Source organism: Vulpes lagopus, chromosome 13 (assembly GCF_018345385.1).
Source record: "Vulpes lagopus strain Blue_001 chromosome 13, ASM1834538v1, whole genome shotgun sequence".
NCBI lineage: Eukaryota > Metazoa > Chordata > Mammalia > Carnivora > Canidae > Vulpes > Vulpes lagopus.
This window is the reverse complement of record NC_054836.1, coordinates 35,877,617-35,891,821: the sequence shown is the minus strand read 5'-3', so window position 1 is coordinate 35,891,821 and position 14,205 is coordinate 35,877,617. Positions and strand designations below refer to the sequence as shown.

Here is a 14,205-nt window from a genome sequence, read left to right as displayed (position 1 = left end):
CTGTCTTTGGTGTTGCCTCAACCATGTACCTGACCTCACCTTCTCAGAGCCCAAGCCCACTCAGGAAAGGTGAGGCCCATAGGTCTTACGTTTTCTCTCTGATGCCTCTTTAAGAGCCTGTCCCCCAAACTTGACAGTCCACTTGCAGTATCTTGGAGACAGCCTTGAGCTTTTCTAGCCCATTACTTCCTGACTGGTTCTTGAGGGGGACAAACCTGTGGCTTTGCTAGTCCCAGAAAAAGGGATTTGAGGTTTGAAACTTACAGAGTTGGTTCTTGATGTGCAAAGGAAGGTGACATCTCTCTATAAATTTTGCCATTTCAAGGTAAAATTCTAACTTGACGTCAGAATACAAATTGTAATGACTTTCTTTCTATGTTCCTTATCCACTCTACCCCAGTAGTGGCTGGGCCTAATTAGGAGAAAGGCCCCATCCATGGCTAAGAATGGAAAAGGGAAAAAGCATGTTAACCATGTTCAGAGTAAAAGGTAGCTACCCTCAATCAAGCATTTCATGTCTACTCTTTCTTCCACATACTCATCCTGTGGGTAGTGTTGGTTATCATCCCTCTTTTTCAAGGAATGCAGTTGAGGTTTGGTAAAGCGATAAAACTTGACAAAGGTCATATGCTAGAAGGACTGTAGGGATGATGCCATAATTTTTCCCAAATGTGTAATAAATAATAAAAGGAAGTTTCTTTAAATTCTAGCAGGGTATATTAGATGAGGGTTAAGGAAAATTCACATCTTTTCCTGGCCACCTCTTGAGCTGCCCACCCTCCATTGATTGCACTGTTTGGTATCTTTGCTTGTATTTGCAAACACAAGGACTCTTAGAGAATTGGTGGTGGTTCTTCTGTATGTTTTAGAATTTCCTTGTTATGTCATTGGGAAGATTTAGCAGTAGCATTACTGACAATTCAGGAGCAAGAAAAGCTTATGGACATCATATGTGTGGAAGAAAGCTGTAATGATATTTTTAAAAAGCAGATCACTGGTCTACTATAAAACCTTAGTTAAGCATCAATGTAGGTATGACCTGTTGTGTTTTCTTTTTTACAGTCCTAGAGGTGGATTTGTGTAGCTGTGAAAAACAAATCAAGGGACTCCAGTTCACTTCTAGCTCAGCTACTTGCTATAACTTAGTGGCTTCCAGAGGCTTATTTTCTTATTCTGCAAAATGGAGCTAATGGCACATGCCTCAGAGGCTTGTTTAGGTCAGAGGTGGGGAGGAGAGTTAAATGAGATGCTGTAAAGCATGTAGCTCTACGTTGGCACATAGTTAGACTCAGAAATTACTTTTATTTCTTGAGATAAATTTTTTGGTTTTTTTATTTTCTAATTTTTATTTAAATTCTAGTTAGTTAACATACAGTGCAGTATTGGTTTCAGGAGTAGAATTCAGTGATTCCTCACTTACATATGACACCCAGTGCTTATTATAACAAGAGCCCTCCTTAATACCCATCACCCTTCTCTCCCATCCCCCACCCACCTCCTTCATCAACCTGTTTGTTCTCTATCCTTAAGAGTCTATTATGGTTTCTCTCTCTCTCTCTTTTTTTCCCCTTTCCCATATGAAAAGATACTGAATATCACTCATCATTAGGGAAATACAAATCAAAACCACGATGAGATACCACCTCATACCTGTCAAGAATGGCTAAAATAAACAACACAAGAAACAACAGGTATTGATGAGGATGCAGAGAAAGGGAAATCCTCTTGCATTGTTGGTGTGAATGCAAACTCATTCAGTCATCAGAAAAACAGTATGAAGATTCTTCAAAAAGTTAAAAATGAACTACCCTGAGATTCACTAGTTGCACTACTAGGTAAAATAATACAGATCCAGAGGATAAAAAAAATACAGATCTGAAGGGGCACGTGCACCCCAATATTTATAGCAGCATTATAAACAATAGCCAAACTATGGAAAGAGCCTAGATGTTCATCAACAGATGAATGGATAAAGAAGATGTGTATATATACAATGAAATATTACTCAGCCATCAAGAAGAATGAAGTCTTGCCATTTGCAATGAAGTGGATAGAACTAGAATGTATTATACTAAATGAAATAAGAGAAAGACAAATACCATATTATTTCACTCAGATGTGGAATTTAAGAAACAAAACAGATGAGATAAATCTTTTAAAATTTTAATTCCTGGGAGAGCTATAGAGTAGACAAATGCACTAGGGACCTTTTTTTTTTTAGGTTGGGGGAGAGGGAGAGAGAGAATTTTTAAGCTGGCTGTATGTCGGCATGGAGCCAGAGTTGAGGCTCTATCTCAAAGCCCTAAGATCATGACCTGAAATGAAATCAAGAGTCAGATGCTTAACTGACTGAGCCACCCAGGCACCCCTGTACTAGGGTCTTTTTAAATGAATGAACATCTGGGAGTGTCTAAGAGCCATTGCTGCTCATATCTTTATCACGTGATTATAGCAGATTGGCCCGAACTGTCCTGTCACCAGAACATATCCTCAAGGCATTTCAAAACCGAAAGCTTTTCTCTCTCAACATAAATGCTGAAGAAAAATCATAGCTAAGGTTAAGTTGATTATTTTTTAATTAAAGTTTTATTTCAGTTTGATCCTGTACAAGCCATCTTTGTGTTAAGAGGAAACTTGTGTTTTTCTGGTATGTTTCCTCGAAGAGCAACTGAAAGGTTCTTGGGCTCAAGTGCTGATGACTCTGGCCAATGGAGCAAATATTTATGATCTAATTAAAGGATTTGATACAGGATATACTTTGTTCTTTTGATATTATCATTTTTCTCTGTTGAATAACTTTTCCATTGACTGGACATCTATTAAATGTTCCTCAAAAGAAAATGCTGTGGAAACCTATTACAAAGTAGAGGAAAGGAAATTTGAAGGGTCTTGGCTCTAAGACAAAAGCTTTAAGAATTGAAGGGGAATCCTCTCTGCCTGAGGGCAGGATAAATCATGCAGTCAGCAAGAAGCAGAGAAACAGTCCAGAGCTTGAGCTGCCATCAGCCAAGTGTGCAGAGTGTGGAGCATCTGATGGAGGGGAATGGCAGTTTTTCAGCTACCTCTGATTTTAGCCTCCTCACTATAGATTTATTATTTTGTCTGAGTGCTGTGAATTTCTAGGACATCAGTGCACATATATTCAGATATTAGTAAAACCAGTGCCTTTCTTTCTTCCTTTTTTAAAAAAAGATTTTATTTATTTATTTATTTGACAGAGCACAAGCTGGGGGAGCAGCAGAGGGAGAGGGAGCAGCAGGCTCTCTGTTGAGCAGGGAGCCCAATGCCAGGGCTCGATCCCAGAACCCTGAGATCATAACCCAAGCTGAAGGCAGATGCTCCAACAACTGAGCCACCCTGGTGCCCCAAAGCAGTACCTTTCTTTTGTGCAGCAAACATTTATTATCTTCTCTATGTAGAATGCAGAGTTTAGGAAGCATGATAAGAGTTGAAGGGGTATGTAGGAACACTCAACAATGAGTAAGTCACTATGACAGGCTGAACTCCTCGTAGGAGATTCAAATCAGTTCTTGCTGAGACTGTATACAGTAAACTTCTTGTTTCCTTTGTTTTCATTCTCACTCCTGTTCAATTCGTTTTGGACAATTTAAGTCTTCCTGGTGTATTGAAGCAGGTAGAGTCAGACCTGGGTACTTAAGCATCTACCCCACTGACTTCCTATGTGATTCTTGGCTAGTTAGTATCTCTTTGCCTCAGTTATCTCATCTGTGAAATGAGGATAATCATAATAGTGCTTGGAATCTGATCAAGGAAACCAACCATACACCTGCCCTAACACATCCTTGGGATCACCTAAATAGGATCTGATTTAACTCTGATTTCTATATGAAATGAATCAATTAACTGTTAAGTGGTAAATGGATCCTGCTTTGGTCAAGGATGCTGGTTGTATCTACTGGAAATGTATTAATGTTCCTTGCTGGGTTTGAATATGGCTAATAAGTGTATTTTGTCAGTGCACATACACACATTGCTGAAGTCCCACCAAGGCAGCCCCATCAGCCTGTGGAATTACTACTAGCTTTTGGCTGGCAATGAGTGGTCATTCTGAAACCAAGTCATGCATGGGCTGTTGCTGGATTTGGGCAACACGGTTTTATCCATGTCCACAAGTGACCTCTTTCCTCAGCAAGAGTGCTGGAAAAATTACATGTGTGGAAAATTAAAAATTAAGCATGTCAGTTAAATTGCCAAATGACATGATTCAAAAGAAGCCAAATCCTAAATTCCAAGAAAAAGAATTTATTAATAAATGATTAAAAATGTTTTGTTACATAAAAAATTAAATAAACATTCTTTAAAGTTCTTTTATTCATAGAAACTAAATTTCTCACTAGCCCTACTAAAAATGTACTGAGTAAGTATTTAACAATGTTGGCATAAAGAGGTATTAAATTATTAGCCTACCCACACTGACCACATACCTCAGGCCAGCCTTGCCAGTACCTCCATCTGAGGGGTATGGAAAGATTCTCTGGGACAGCCCACATGGAGAACCTGTGTCTGAAACATAGTAGCTCAAGAGTTGTATATATTTAGCATAATGGTGGTGGTAGTGTCTTTGCTCACATCACCTTACTTGCTACTAAAAGCCCTCCAGCTCCTCAGCCTAACATAGAAACCCAAGTAACTTTTGTGGCCCTGTTCTCTAGTATTTCTAGTATTCCCCAACACTCACTGGGATGACTCACTGGTCCCATGTTAAATCCCTTGCTTTTCTCCACCTTACCTCTGTTTATACACTCTCTGCCTTGACTTCCCTTCTTCTCCTTACTTCATCCACCGATCAGAATCTACCTTTACCTTGAGGCTCCTTCATAATCTTACCTGCTCCCCCAAACTGGATGTGACATTGAGTGTTTGTATTTACCTTACAATTTTTACTTTCTTCAGTTCAATAGACAATTACTTAGCAGCACTATGTGGTAGAAATAATAGGAAACCATACTCTTTCCCCCTCGAGGAACTCAGGGTGTAGATGAGTAAAGAAAGAGGTTTATGTTGCTAGCTATAAAACGCCAAGATATAAAATGTAAATGTACAGAAAAAGAGCTTTGTTAGGCCAAGAGAAAGGACTTTTCATTTAATCTAGGGCCTTGGGTGGCAGGTAGTGATCATACTCGCCTTTTGGAAGTGGAACTGTATGGAAGAGAGAATGCACGGGAGGAGAAGCTGGCTGGGAGGCTGTGGCAGGGCCCAGAAGAGAGGTGGTATGGTCGTGAACTCTGGCTGTGGCAGAAAGGAAGGAGGATGAAGACATTTCACAGGTGGAAGTGACAGGGTATAGTGAGAGGCTGACATGAGGGTAGAGGGGAAGAACATGAAGACACCTGGAGATGACAAACTAAAATTCTGCAGGAGGAGGAAGAGGCTTGTGAAATCTGGTGGACATGATGCTGGTGATTTCAGACCTTTGAGTCCTCACACCCTGGGGACAGAGGCCATGCCACTGCACTGTGATAGCAACTTGTCCGTAGCAGGTACATGATAGTCTGTGAAATGAAAATGTTCAGTGTGTAACTGGAGACGTGGTCTGGGACTCAGAGAAGAGGGCAGAGATGGAGACACAGATTTGGGAATAACCTGCATAAGCATGAAAATTAAAACCATAGGAACAGATAAGATCCCCGAGGAAAGAGAAAAGAGAGCCTGCGGGAAACTTGCATTTTTAGAGGGTTTGAGGATGATAAGGACCCAGAACACAGAGTTCTAAAACAACAATCTCAAGTTCAGCTCAGAGGCTAAACCAATTGGGACTGAGTAAAGGCAGCTGGGACAGAGATGTAGTAGGCATTGGTCAGCTTTCAAAGGGAAGTTCAAATGGCACTCTGGATGGGCCAGATTATAATATGGCATATCTTGATGGTGAATACTGAGCAATAGTTTTCAAATTTTAACACTAAAAAAAATACAGTGCTGAAGTGAAGGCTGTAAATGCTTTTTCCCTTACTTTTTAAAGAATAGAAAAGATTTGAGCATTTTGAAGCATTTGTGATTATATATTGGTAACCAAAAATAAACAGACTCGATCAGCATTTCTCAGTGCAAGCTTGTTTGCGTGCCACCTCAGAGAGAATGTACTGCTTGCTGAATGTGGATGGAGCCTTGTTGAGGGGCCTCCTAAAATAAATATTATGGCTTTTCTCCAGGAATGGTACAAAAAATAGATGGTTATTTAGATAATGAGGAATGGAGCTCTGCCTCCTGTGGCCTGGAAACACCTCAGTATTTTCCTAACATGTTAAAGTCCACAGCCCACTGAACACACAAAACAGCCTGACCTAGTACATATCTCATCCACATGGGTGAAAAATACTCAATGTTACTAGTGGGGATGCATTCTGATGTTTAAATTTTATGCTCTTTCTTTTATATTATGTTCTGTTTCATTAGAAAAGACATACTGGGGGCACCTGGGTGGCTCAGTTGGTTAAGCATCTGCATGATCCCAGGGTCCTGGGATTGAGTCCCAGGTCGGGCTCCCTGCTTGCGGGAAGCGCTTCTCCCTCTCCCTCTGCCTGCCCCTCTCTACTACTCATACTTTCTCTCTCTCTCTGTCAAATAAATAAATAAAATCTTGAAAAGAAAAGAAATACTGGTCAAGACCCACATGAATGGACTTGTTGGTGTGTATTTTGACCCATACTGTACCGTTCCATCCTTGACAGACTTGAACCACTACAGGTACAGGGACGGCTAGTGCAGGTCACTTAACCTCTATTCTTTAACCTATAAAGTGGGGATAACTTTACTTGTCCATATCTTCAGGTTGCGTGAACATCAGAAGAGATACTTGATGGAAATTTTCTCCCTATAAAAATGCTAGAGGCTAGGTTATATTCATTTTAATTTTTTGCCAAGTATTCAGTGAACTCTTTTTCTTGACTGTATTTGCTGGTTTCTCACATGGAGACTTGAAATGCTTAATTTTTATCTGTAGTAAAATTTTTAGTTGGTTTGTAAATTAAAAAAAGAGTTTGGTTTGTAAAGAACACTTTAAAGTATCGTTACCTAGTGTGTTATGATCATTCTGTTTAATATTCTGTGAGTGCGGCTCTTTCTTACTTTTGCAAAATTGACCAGAAATTAAATAAGCATTGTTTTGAAAGGATGTCAGGCTTCTTTATGTTTAAGTAATAATATTAGTAGAGTTATTAAGACAATTTTCTTAGCAATCATCCTAGTCAGTCATGAGAGAAAATCTATTCTGAAGATAACAGGAAAGTGATGTTAAGGCAAGCCCTAAAATCTCGGAGGCTGTCTATGGTAGTTCATCTTGAATGGCTCTTGGCTAACTTACAAATAGATTCATTTAAACTAAGTACTCTTAGGTGAATTCATGCTAATTAGTCCACAGATACACTTAGTTCTCATGTGGACTCTCATGTTTGTTGCTCAAAATATATGCTTTAGATCTTGTGCTTGTGACTTTTGTTGTGTAAGTTATTTTCAAAAGCCTTTTCTTGGTTTTAAACTCTGTGTTGGGAGATAAGGAGATGGTTTGTGTTGGCAGAGAGGGAGGCTCTGAGCCTCCCTTGGTCCCAAAAGCTGTCATTCCTGTGTACGTGATCCACTGGAGGGAAATGTCCCAGAATCAATATTTGTGTAGGAAATTTTCCCCCCAACCTACTCTTACTCTGATCAGATAAAAGAAAATTCAGCTAAAATAATCTAAATAACTGCTTCCTCCTCCTTCTATCACATGAGCTACACCACTAGGAGGCATGAAGAGGGAAATTGTCTTTTTATGTATTCCTTGACATTAATCTTCATAATCAAGGGGTCACCAGAACACTCCTTTTTAGGTGACTGTGTATTTCATACATGAGGCTTCCCAGGGTGATCGTAAATCCTCAGAAGTCCCACATAAGGACATTTTTGTTCCCAAGAAGTATATGTGAACTACTGGCTAAAATGTATTCTTGGAATCATACTTTTTCAGTGTTTCCAAGAAAATAATGTTATTTATGTATTGGAGGAGACCACACTCTTTTTCTTGCCGTCAGGGTGCTGCAGTTGAGAGTCTCCATTGTGCAGACTGAGATGGATTGCTAAGTTACCTTTGCCACATCCCTGAACTTTTGTTTGTAGTTCTTGCTCTGTGAATCAAACTTTACTGCTGGGCAACTAATGTCGAGGTCTTCAAAGATGTCATGAGAAATGTAGTGCTGTTGGTTGGAGGTAAGCTAGAAATACAGAACTGAATGTTTATCCCAAGTATGCTTTTATGCGAATCCCGACCTCCTTTGTTTTTATTTTTTTTTAATTTTTATTTATTTATGATAGTCACAGAGAAAGAGAGAGAGAGAGAGAGAGGCAGAGACACAGGCAGAGGGAGAAGCAGGCTCCATGCACCGGGAGCCCGACATGGGATTCGATCCCGGGTCTCCAGGATCGCACCCTGGGCCAAAGGCAGGCGCTAAACAGCTGCGCCACCCAGGGATCCCATCCTTTGTTTCTATTTATGTGAACTAAGAATTATGCCTAAATCTTAAAAAATAGTGTTAGCTCTCAATTCTGAAATCGTTATTCATTCTTGCATATCTTATGTTGTAGTATAATGTGAAATAATAAGTGCCTACATGCCAGAATGTTGTTTTAAAAACAAAAACATGGACAGGATGGTTTCTGCTCAAACAGTCCTGCCTTTGCATCCTCACTCCTTCACAATTTCTAGGACTTAACCGACGGGGTTGTCTTCTGGCCTCAGAGTATCCCTTATCAGAGCCTTGGGCCTCTGGGCCTTTTCACTCAGGACTTGGTGGACTGTCATCACACCCTCCTGCACAATGGGTGTTGATTTGCCTGGCTGATTGACATGGGAGAGTCTTTGTAACCATGGTTTTGAGCAAATATAAAGGCATCACGAATGGCCGGGCTCAACTATTCTGGTTCCTATAAACTTTCCTCTTTGGAATAGCGTCTCTCTCCATCTTAATTGCTTATAGACCAAAATGCCAAAAGCACACTTAAAGAAGATATCCAAAAGCTTTCTCTGCACTTCTGACATTTTGAGGGACAAGAGAGATGCAGAGTTTACTTGATCTTTCTACTTTCCAGAAATGTAAGACCCTCTAGTTGTTCATTATTCTTTCAGATGCTCTGGTTGAGTTTAACTAGATAATTGGGGAAGGATTTAATCTTCTCAATTCTACAGACTAACCTATGTGGCAGAGGGCTTCCAGCTACCTTCTTGAGGTGCTTGGCAGTGTTGGTGCTCTATCGTCTGGTTTAAGCTGTACTAAAACTGCTTATTGGTATGACTTTGCTCCCACCTTCTGACTAAAACACCTTACCCCTATCACCCCATCTTAGCTCTCCTTTCCCCAATTTTTTTCCACTTTTCTGAACCAAGGCAAAGGGACATTTCCACAACACATCAATTCCACACATACTAGGCACCTGGGAGGCAGGATCTTACTCTCAAATATGCATTTCTCCCATCACCAAGAAAGGTAAAGAAGATAAGCAAGTGCCAGGAATGGGCCAGGCCGAGCAGTAACATAGAGGCACAGAGGACAGGCTGAGGCCCAGGGGGAGAGGACCGGGGAATGCCTTCCCTGATCGTGCCAGCCAGAAGCCATCCTTCCCTCCATATGGCCCCGAGGACACAGCACTCTGTGGCATGCAGGAGACTGATGGCCACTGCTAGATTGTCCCTTCTGGTCAGAATCACATCTTAGATAGCTTGATTTTCTTTTTCAGCACTTGACCCATTGCCTTGCCCACAGTGTTCTATCACTGTTTTCTGATCAAAACTCTGATTGAACTTTCCACTTGTTCAGGATCATTCCCATTATAGGAAAACTGCAGAACCCTCTCAGTGTATATTCTCTTCTGAGAGAGAAGCACAGGACCACCCCTGGCTGGTGGTGCTGCCTTCTGTGGTCCCCCAGTAGGAAGCCTGTATCTTTTTTGCACTTGCCTATTGTAAGTCACTTTGTCTCCAGACTCTGGAACAATCTCAGTCCAGCTCCGCTCCGGCTTACTCAAACAGACATTCCTGAGCTACAGATTCTAAATGGAAGCTAGTTAATACCTCCCCCCACTCACCTGATTAGACCTTATTACTACTGACTGGTCAGGGAAGGAGGGTCACTGACTCTGTCCCCTGACTTTGGCAGAATGACTGTCACCTAGGGGCCATTGGGGTTCCTTTCCTGGAGGAACACCTGCCTGTTCTCTAGGGACTAGACCTTATTTTCCTTCTGTGCTGCAGTAGAGCATGTTCTCTGTTTTAAGCAAACATCTATGAGAGATAGCCCCCTCCCCCCAAAAAGAGGCCCCAAGTAACATACAACCCGGTAAGGTTATGGACAATGAATTCTTTCTGCTGGAGATCACTTTCTACAACTAAATCTGAGTTTTTCTGGGGTTTTTTTTTGTGATGAAAGGGTTGCCCTTTGGTAAGGAAAGAGATATTTTAATCATAGAGTTAGACATCATGGAAATCCAACCCAGATTTTTTAAAAGCATGGTCTTCTCAAAAGAGAAATAGTAATGACAATAACATTAATGATGACAGCAACAATATGGCAGATTATTAAAGGAAATGAATTAACTTGAATGCTGTGAAATGTCTTCTCTTCAAAAATAAAAACAAAAACATGAATTTAGTTGGGAGAATATTCCAAAATTTAATTTTCTTCATTTTCATCTAAACTAAAACTGTAAAGAGCAAAATTCAAATTAAAGCATCAAGTGCTAAGACAGGGTTCACACACGTGTGGGTGCACTTGTCCCACATGAGTGGCCCTCCAGAATTGCTCCCTATTATAGGTTAAGGAAAGATTTATTTCAGTTAGTGAAGTAGAGTTCCTTACTTCTATAGCAATGCATTTTTTCAAAAAAGTTTCCATGCCTAGCATGGAGCACAATTCAGGGCTTACGCTCACAACTCTGAGCTTAAGAGTCGGATGCTTACCTGACTGAGCCACACAGGCACCCCCAGCCAGTACATCTCTAAGTGGAATTTACAATGTTACGCTGTATTTTTCTCTTAGCATTCTTGACGCTAGTTTTTCAGAGAACATATGAGTGGTTTTTTTTCTCTTCTTAAGTTTCCTCATAATTGGGCAACCGTAGCAACAGGGGACCCCCTTTAAACAAACATAAATGGAACTTTTTGCTGAAAATAGAAGAAAAGCTTCTATCCACTTCCGCTATTCCTGTCTTGCCTTTAGATGCTCAATGATAGGAGTTATCCAAGTTATTGGTGGAGTTTAACAGAAGAATTTCCCTCCCCTCTTTTTTCATAAAGAGTTATGAAAGAAGTAGTTTCTGTAAATAGATGTAGGCAAGTTGTGCCATTTGGGGCACTCAGGGAGCAACTAACTGTTCCTCTAGGTGGTTTCTACAGAGCTTATGCTGTGTGCACTGTGTCCACAGCATTTTATATGCACTCTCTGCCTGATAAGCCCTGTACAGTAGACATGAGAGGCATACAAAAGCCAAAGGTACATGAAATGATACTTTGAAAAAGTACATAGCAGAGAGCACAGTATTTGAAAGTCCACAAAACAATGTGAACTTGAACCCAGGGCATGAGCTCATGGTCAGCAAGATAGGTAATGAAATGTTTTTGCCTTGCTTTGGATAGAGAGGGCAAAGGAAAAAATGGCATGGCAGATACAAAGAATAGCTTATTCTACGTAGGAGCCATCCTTGATTGCTTCTTGTTCTCATCTTCTCCAACTACCCAACCATATTCAGTGCACTGGCAAGTGGTGTCCTATTTATTTATTTATTTATTTATTTATTTATTCATTCATTCATTCATTCATTCATTCATTCATTCGAGAGAAAGAGAGAGGCAGAAGCAGGCTCCATGCAGGGAGCCTGACGCGGGACTTGATCCCGGGACCGTGGGATCACGCCCTGAGCCAAACGCAGATGCTCAACCACTAAGCCACCCAGGTGTCCCACCATTTTAGCTAAAAATTCAGCTCAAGCCCTCCACGTTTCTTCAGCTCATCGTCCCCTCTGTAGTCTAAGTCATTGTCATTTCTACTCGAGATGCCAGTAACAGTCACCTAACTGGTCTCCTTGTTTCCTTTCTTACTTCTCTTGAGTCTATTCTCCCCAAAGAAGCCAAAAAGAACTCTTTTTTTTTTTTTAAAGGATTTGATTTTTTTTTTTAATTTTTTTATTTATTTATGATAGTCACAGAGAGAGAGAGAGAGAGAGGCGCAGAGACACAGGCAGAGGGAGAAGCAGGCTCCATGCACTGGGAGCCTGATGTGGGATTCGATCCCGGGTCTCCAGGATCGCGCCCCGGGCCAAAGGCAGGCGCCAAACCGCTGCGCCACCCAGGGATCCCCAAAAAGAACTCTTGAAAATATACATCAAATCATGTGATTCCCAATTTAAAATTCCTTAGTGGTTTCCCACGTTCTTAGACTAAAATCTGAATTCCCTGAGTAGTCTGTGTTCTCTCTAGGTTTGTCTCCTGTCCCTCTCACCTGTCATGGGTGGCTCCATCTCCACCTTGTGGGCCCAGCCCAACTATGATTTCTCCAGGGACACCCCCCAGTTCATTTTCTGTCATCTCCCCATTTATTATGACCTTTAATGCCATCTTATTTTTTAATTATTATAATTATTATGATTGTTATTGTTAGTTGTAGTAGTAGGAGTTGCTGTTCATCGGCTCTCTTCCCAGCAAGGGTGTATACTTCATGAAATCAGGGCTCGCCTGCCTTGTTCTAGGAGTAGCCTCAGTGCCAGGCCCATAGCCAGCACTCAATAAATATTTTTAAAGTGAAAGAGCAAACTGTACAAAGAGGAAAATAATCAAATCACTCTGCTTGGGTCAGGGTTGTATTGAATGTCAGCATGGAGTTGGAGATTAGGAGGAAGCTAGAGAATTCAAGGAAGACCTTCAATGATGAACAGAGAATTCATACTTGATAAGATAAGCTTTACATGGGCCAATGTGTGGCATTTGTTTTTTTTTTTGAGACTGATTATTTCAGCAGTTGTGCCCCAGCTGGATTGTATTAGGGAGAGGGTGGAATTAAGAGCTCTGTGTTAGAGATGATTGCACCAGCACAGAAAGGGTGACAAGGACTTGGATAGGGAGATGCTGGGGAAAATATGGGATAAGAGATAGATGCATGAATCCACAGTCCAGAATTTTATGGTAACAATACACCACTGAGCAGTCTAAATAGACAATATTATGCTTTCTGTTTCAGGCCACCATAAACTACCAGCCAAAAAACCCCCACGTTGTTTAAAAAAAAAAAATGTTCTCAGATAAACTTGATAGAAGCTTTCAGCTACACCCCAGCTGCCTCTGGCTAAAGCGTACTGACATGCTGATATCAGGATGGATTTAGGTGGAGAGAAGAAATGAAAGCAAACTTTTCCACTGCCATTGATTTAATAAACAAGTTAATGTAAATGAAAAGTGCCCAGTGTAGTTAAACTTTCATCCAAATAATAAAAAATTGTGCTGATATTTATATTTTGTGAATCTCCCTAACATTGCTTTTTCCTGCCAAATTACTACCTGAAAGAAAATGATCTAAAACTGTTTTCTTATGATGCTCCATTTTTTAACATTCTTTTTCTTTTCTTTGTTTAAAGCAATTGAACAAGATGAAGAAAACAGTGACAAACGCGTAATTGTGTCAGAAGCTGGAGGAGTTCCAGATTCTCAGGTATGATCAGTTCTGTGCCCGTCTCTCACTACACTTACTTGTCTTCTGTATTGAGAGTGGTGACATAATGCAGGTGTTTGCAGATGATACAGGTTTGGCTTTCTGTGTTCTGTAAAGAGTGGAATTACTGGGAATAAAGTACTTATTTTTGATAAAGAGGCATTTGACAAGAAGGGCCCTAAATTTTAATTATAGTTTGATTCATGAGAAAGGGACAGATAGGCAGGCATTCTCCACTTCCCAGAGAGAGTAAGGAAAGTAAGTGCAGAAGCAAGAGAGACCACCTTAGAGGAGACCACCCCCCTGGAGACAGCAGAAGAATCAGCTGGCTGACAGCGTGGCAGCTGGGGTTCGGCCAGACGGATGAGTGTGATGCTTCACCCGCCCAAGATTCTGTGCCAACACCTAGTATCTAATTAACAGCATGGATATGCTTTTAGCAGCATCTTACCTCCAAATATTGTGGCCTAACAACTTCAGATATCCTAGTGCTATCAAATGCTAACTCGATATAAATCAG

General features: G+C 40.8%; 1 protein-coding gene across 1 annotated transcript in view; it reads left to right on the top strand.

Moving 5' to 3' along the window:
- The window catches only part of RAPGEF5 (Rap guanine nucleotide exchange factor 5), a 230,116-nt gene that overhangs the window by 101,975 nt on the left and 113,936 nt on the right, over positions 1–14,205 (top strand). Inside the window, exon 8 of the mRNA XM_041727416.1 lies at positions 13,612–13,685. Within this exon, the coding sequence (XP_041583350.1) occupies positions 13,612–13,685 (74 nt within the window). The remainder of the gene's footprint in view (positions 1–13,611; positions 13,686–14,205) is intronic.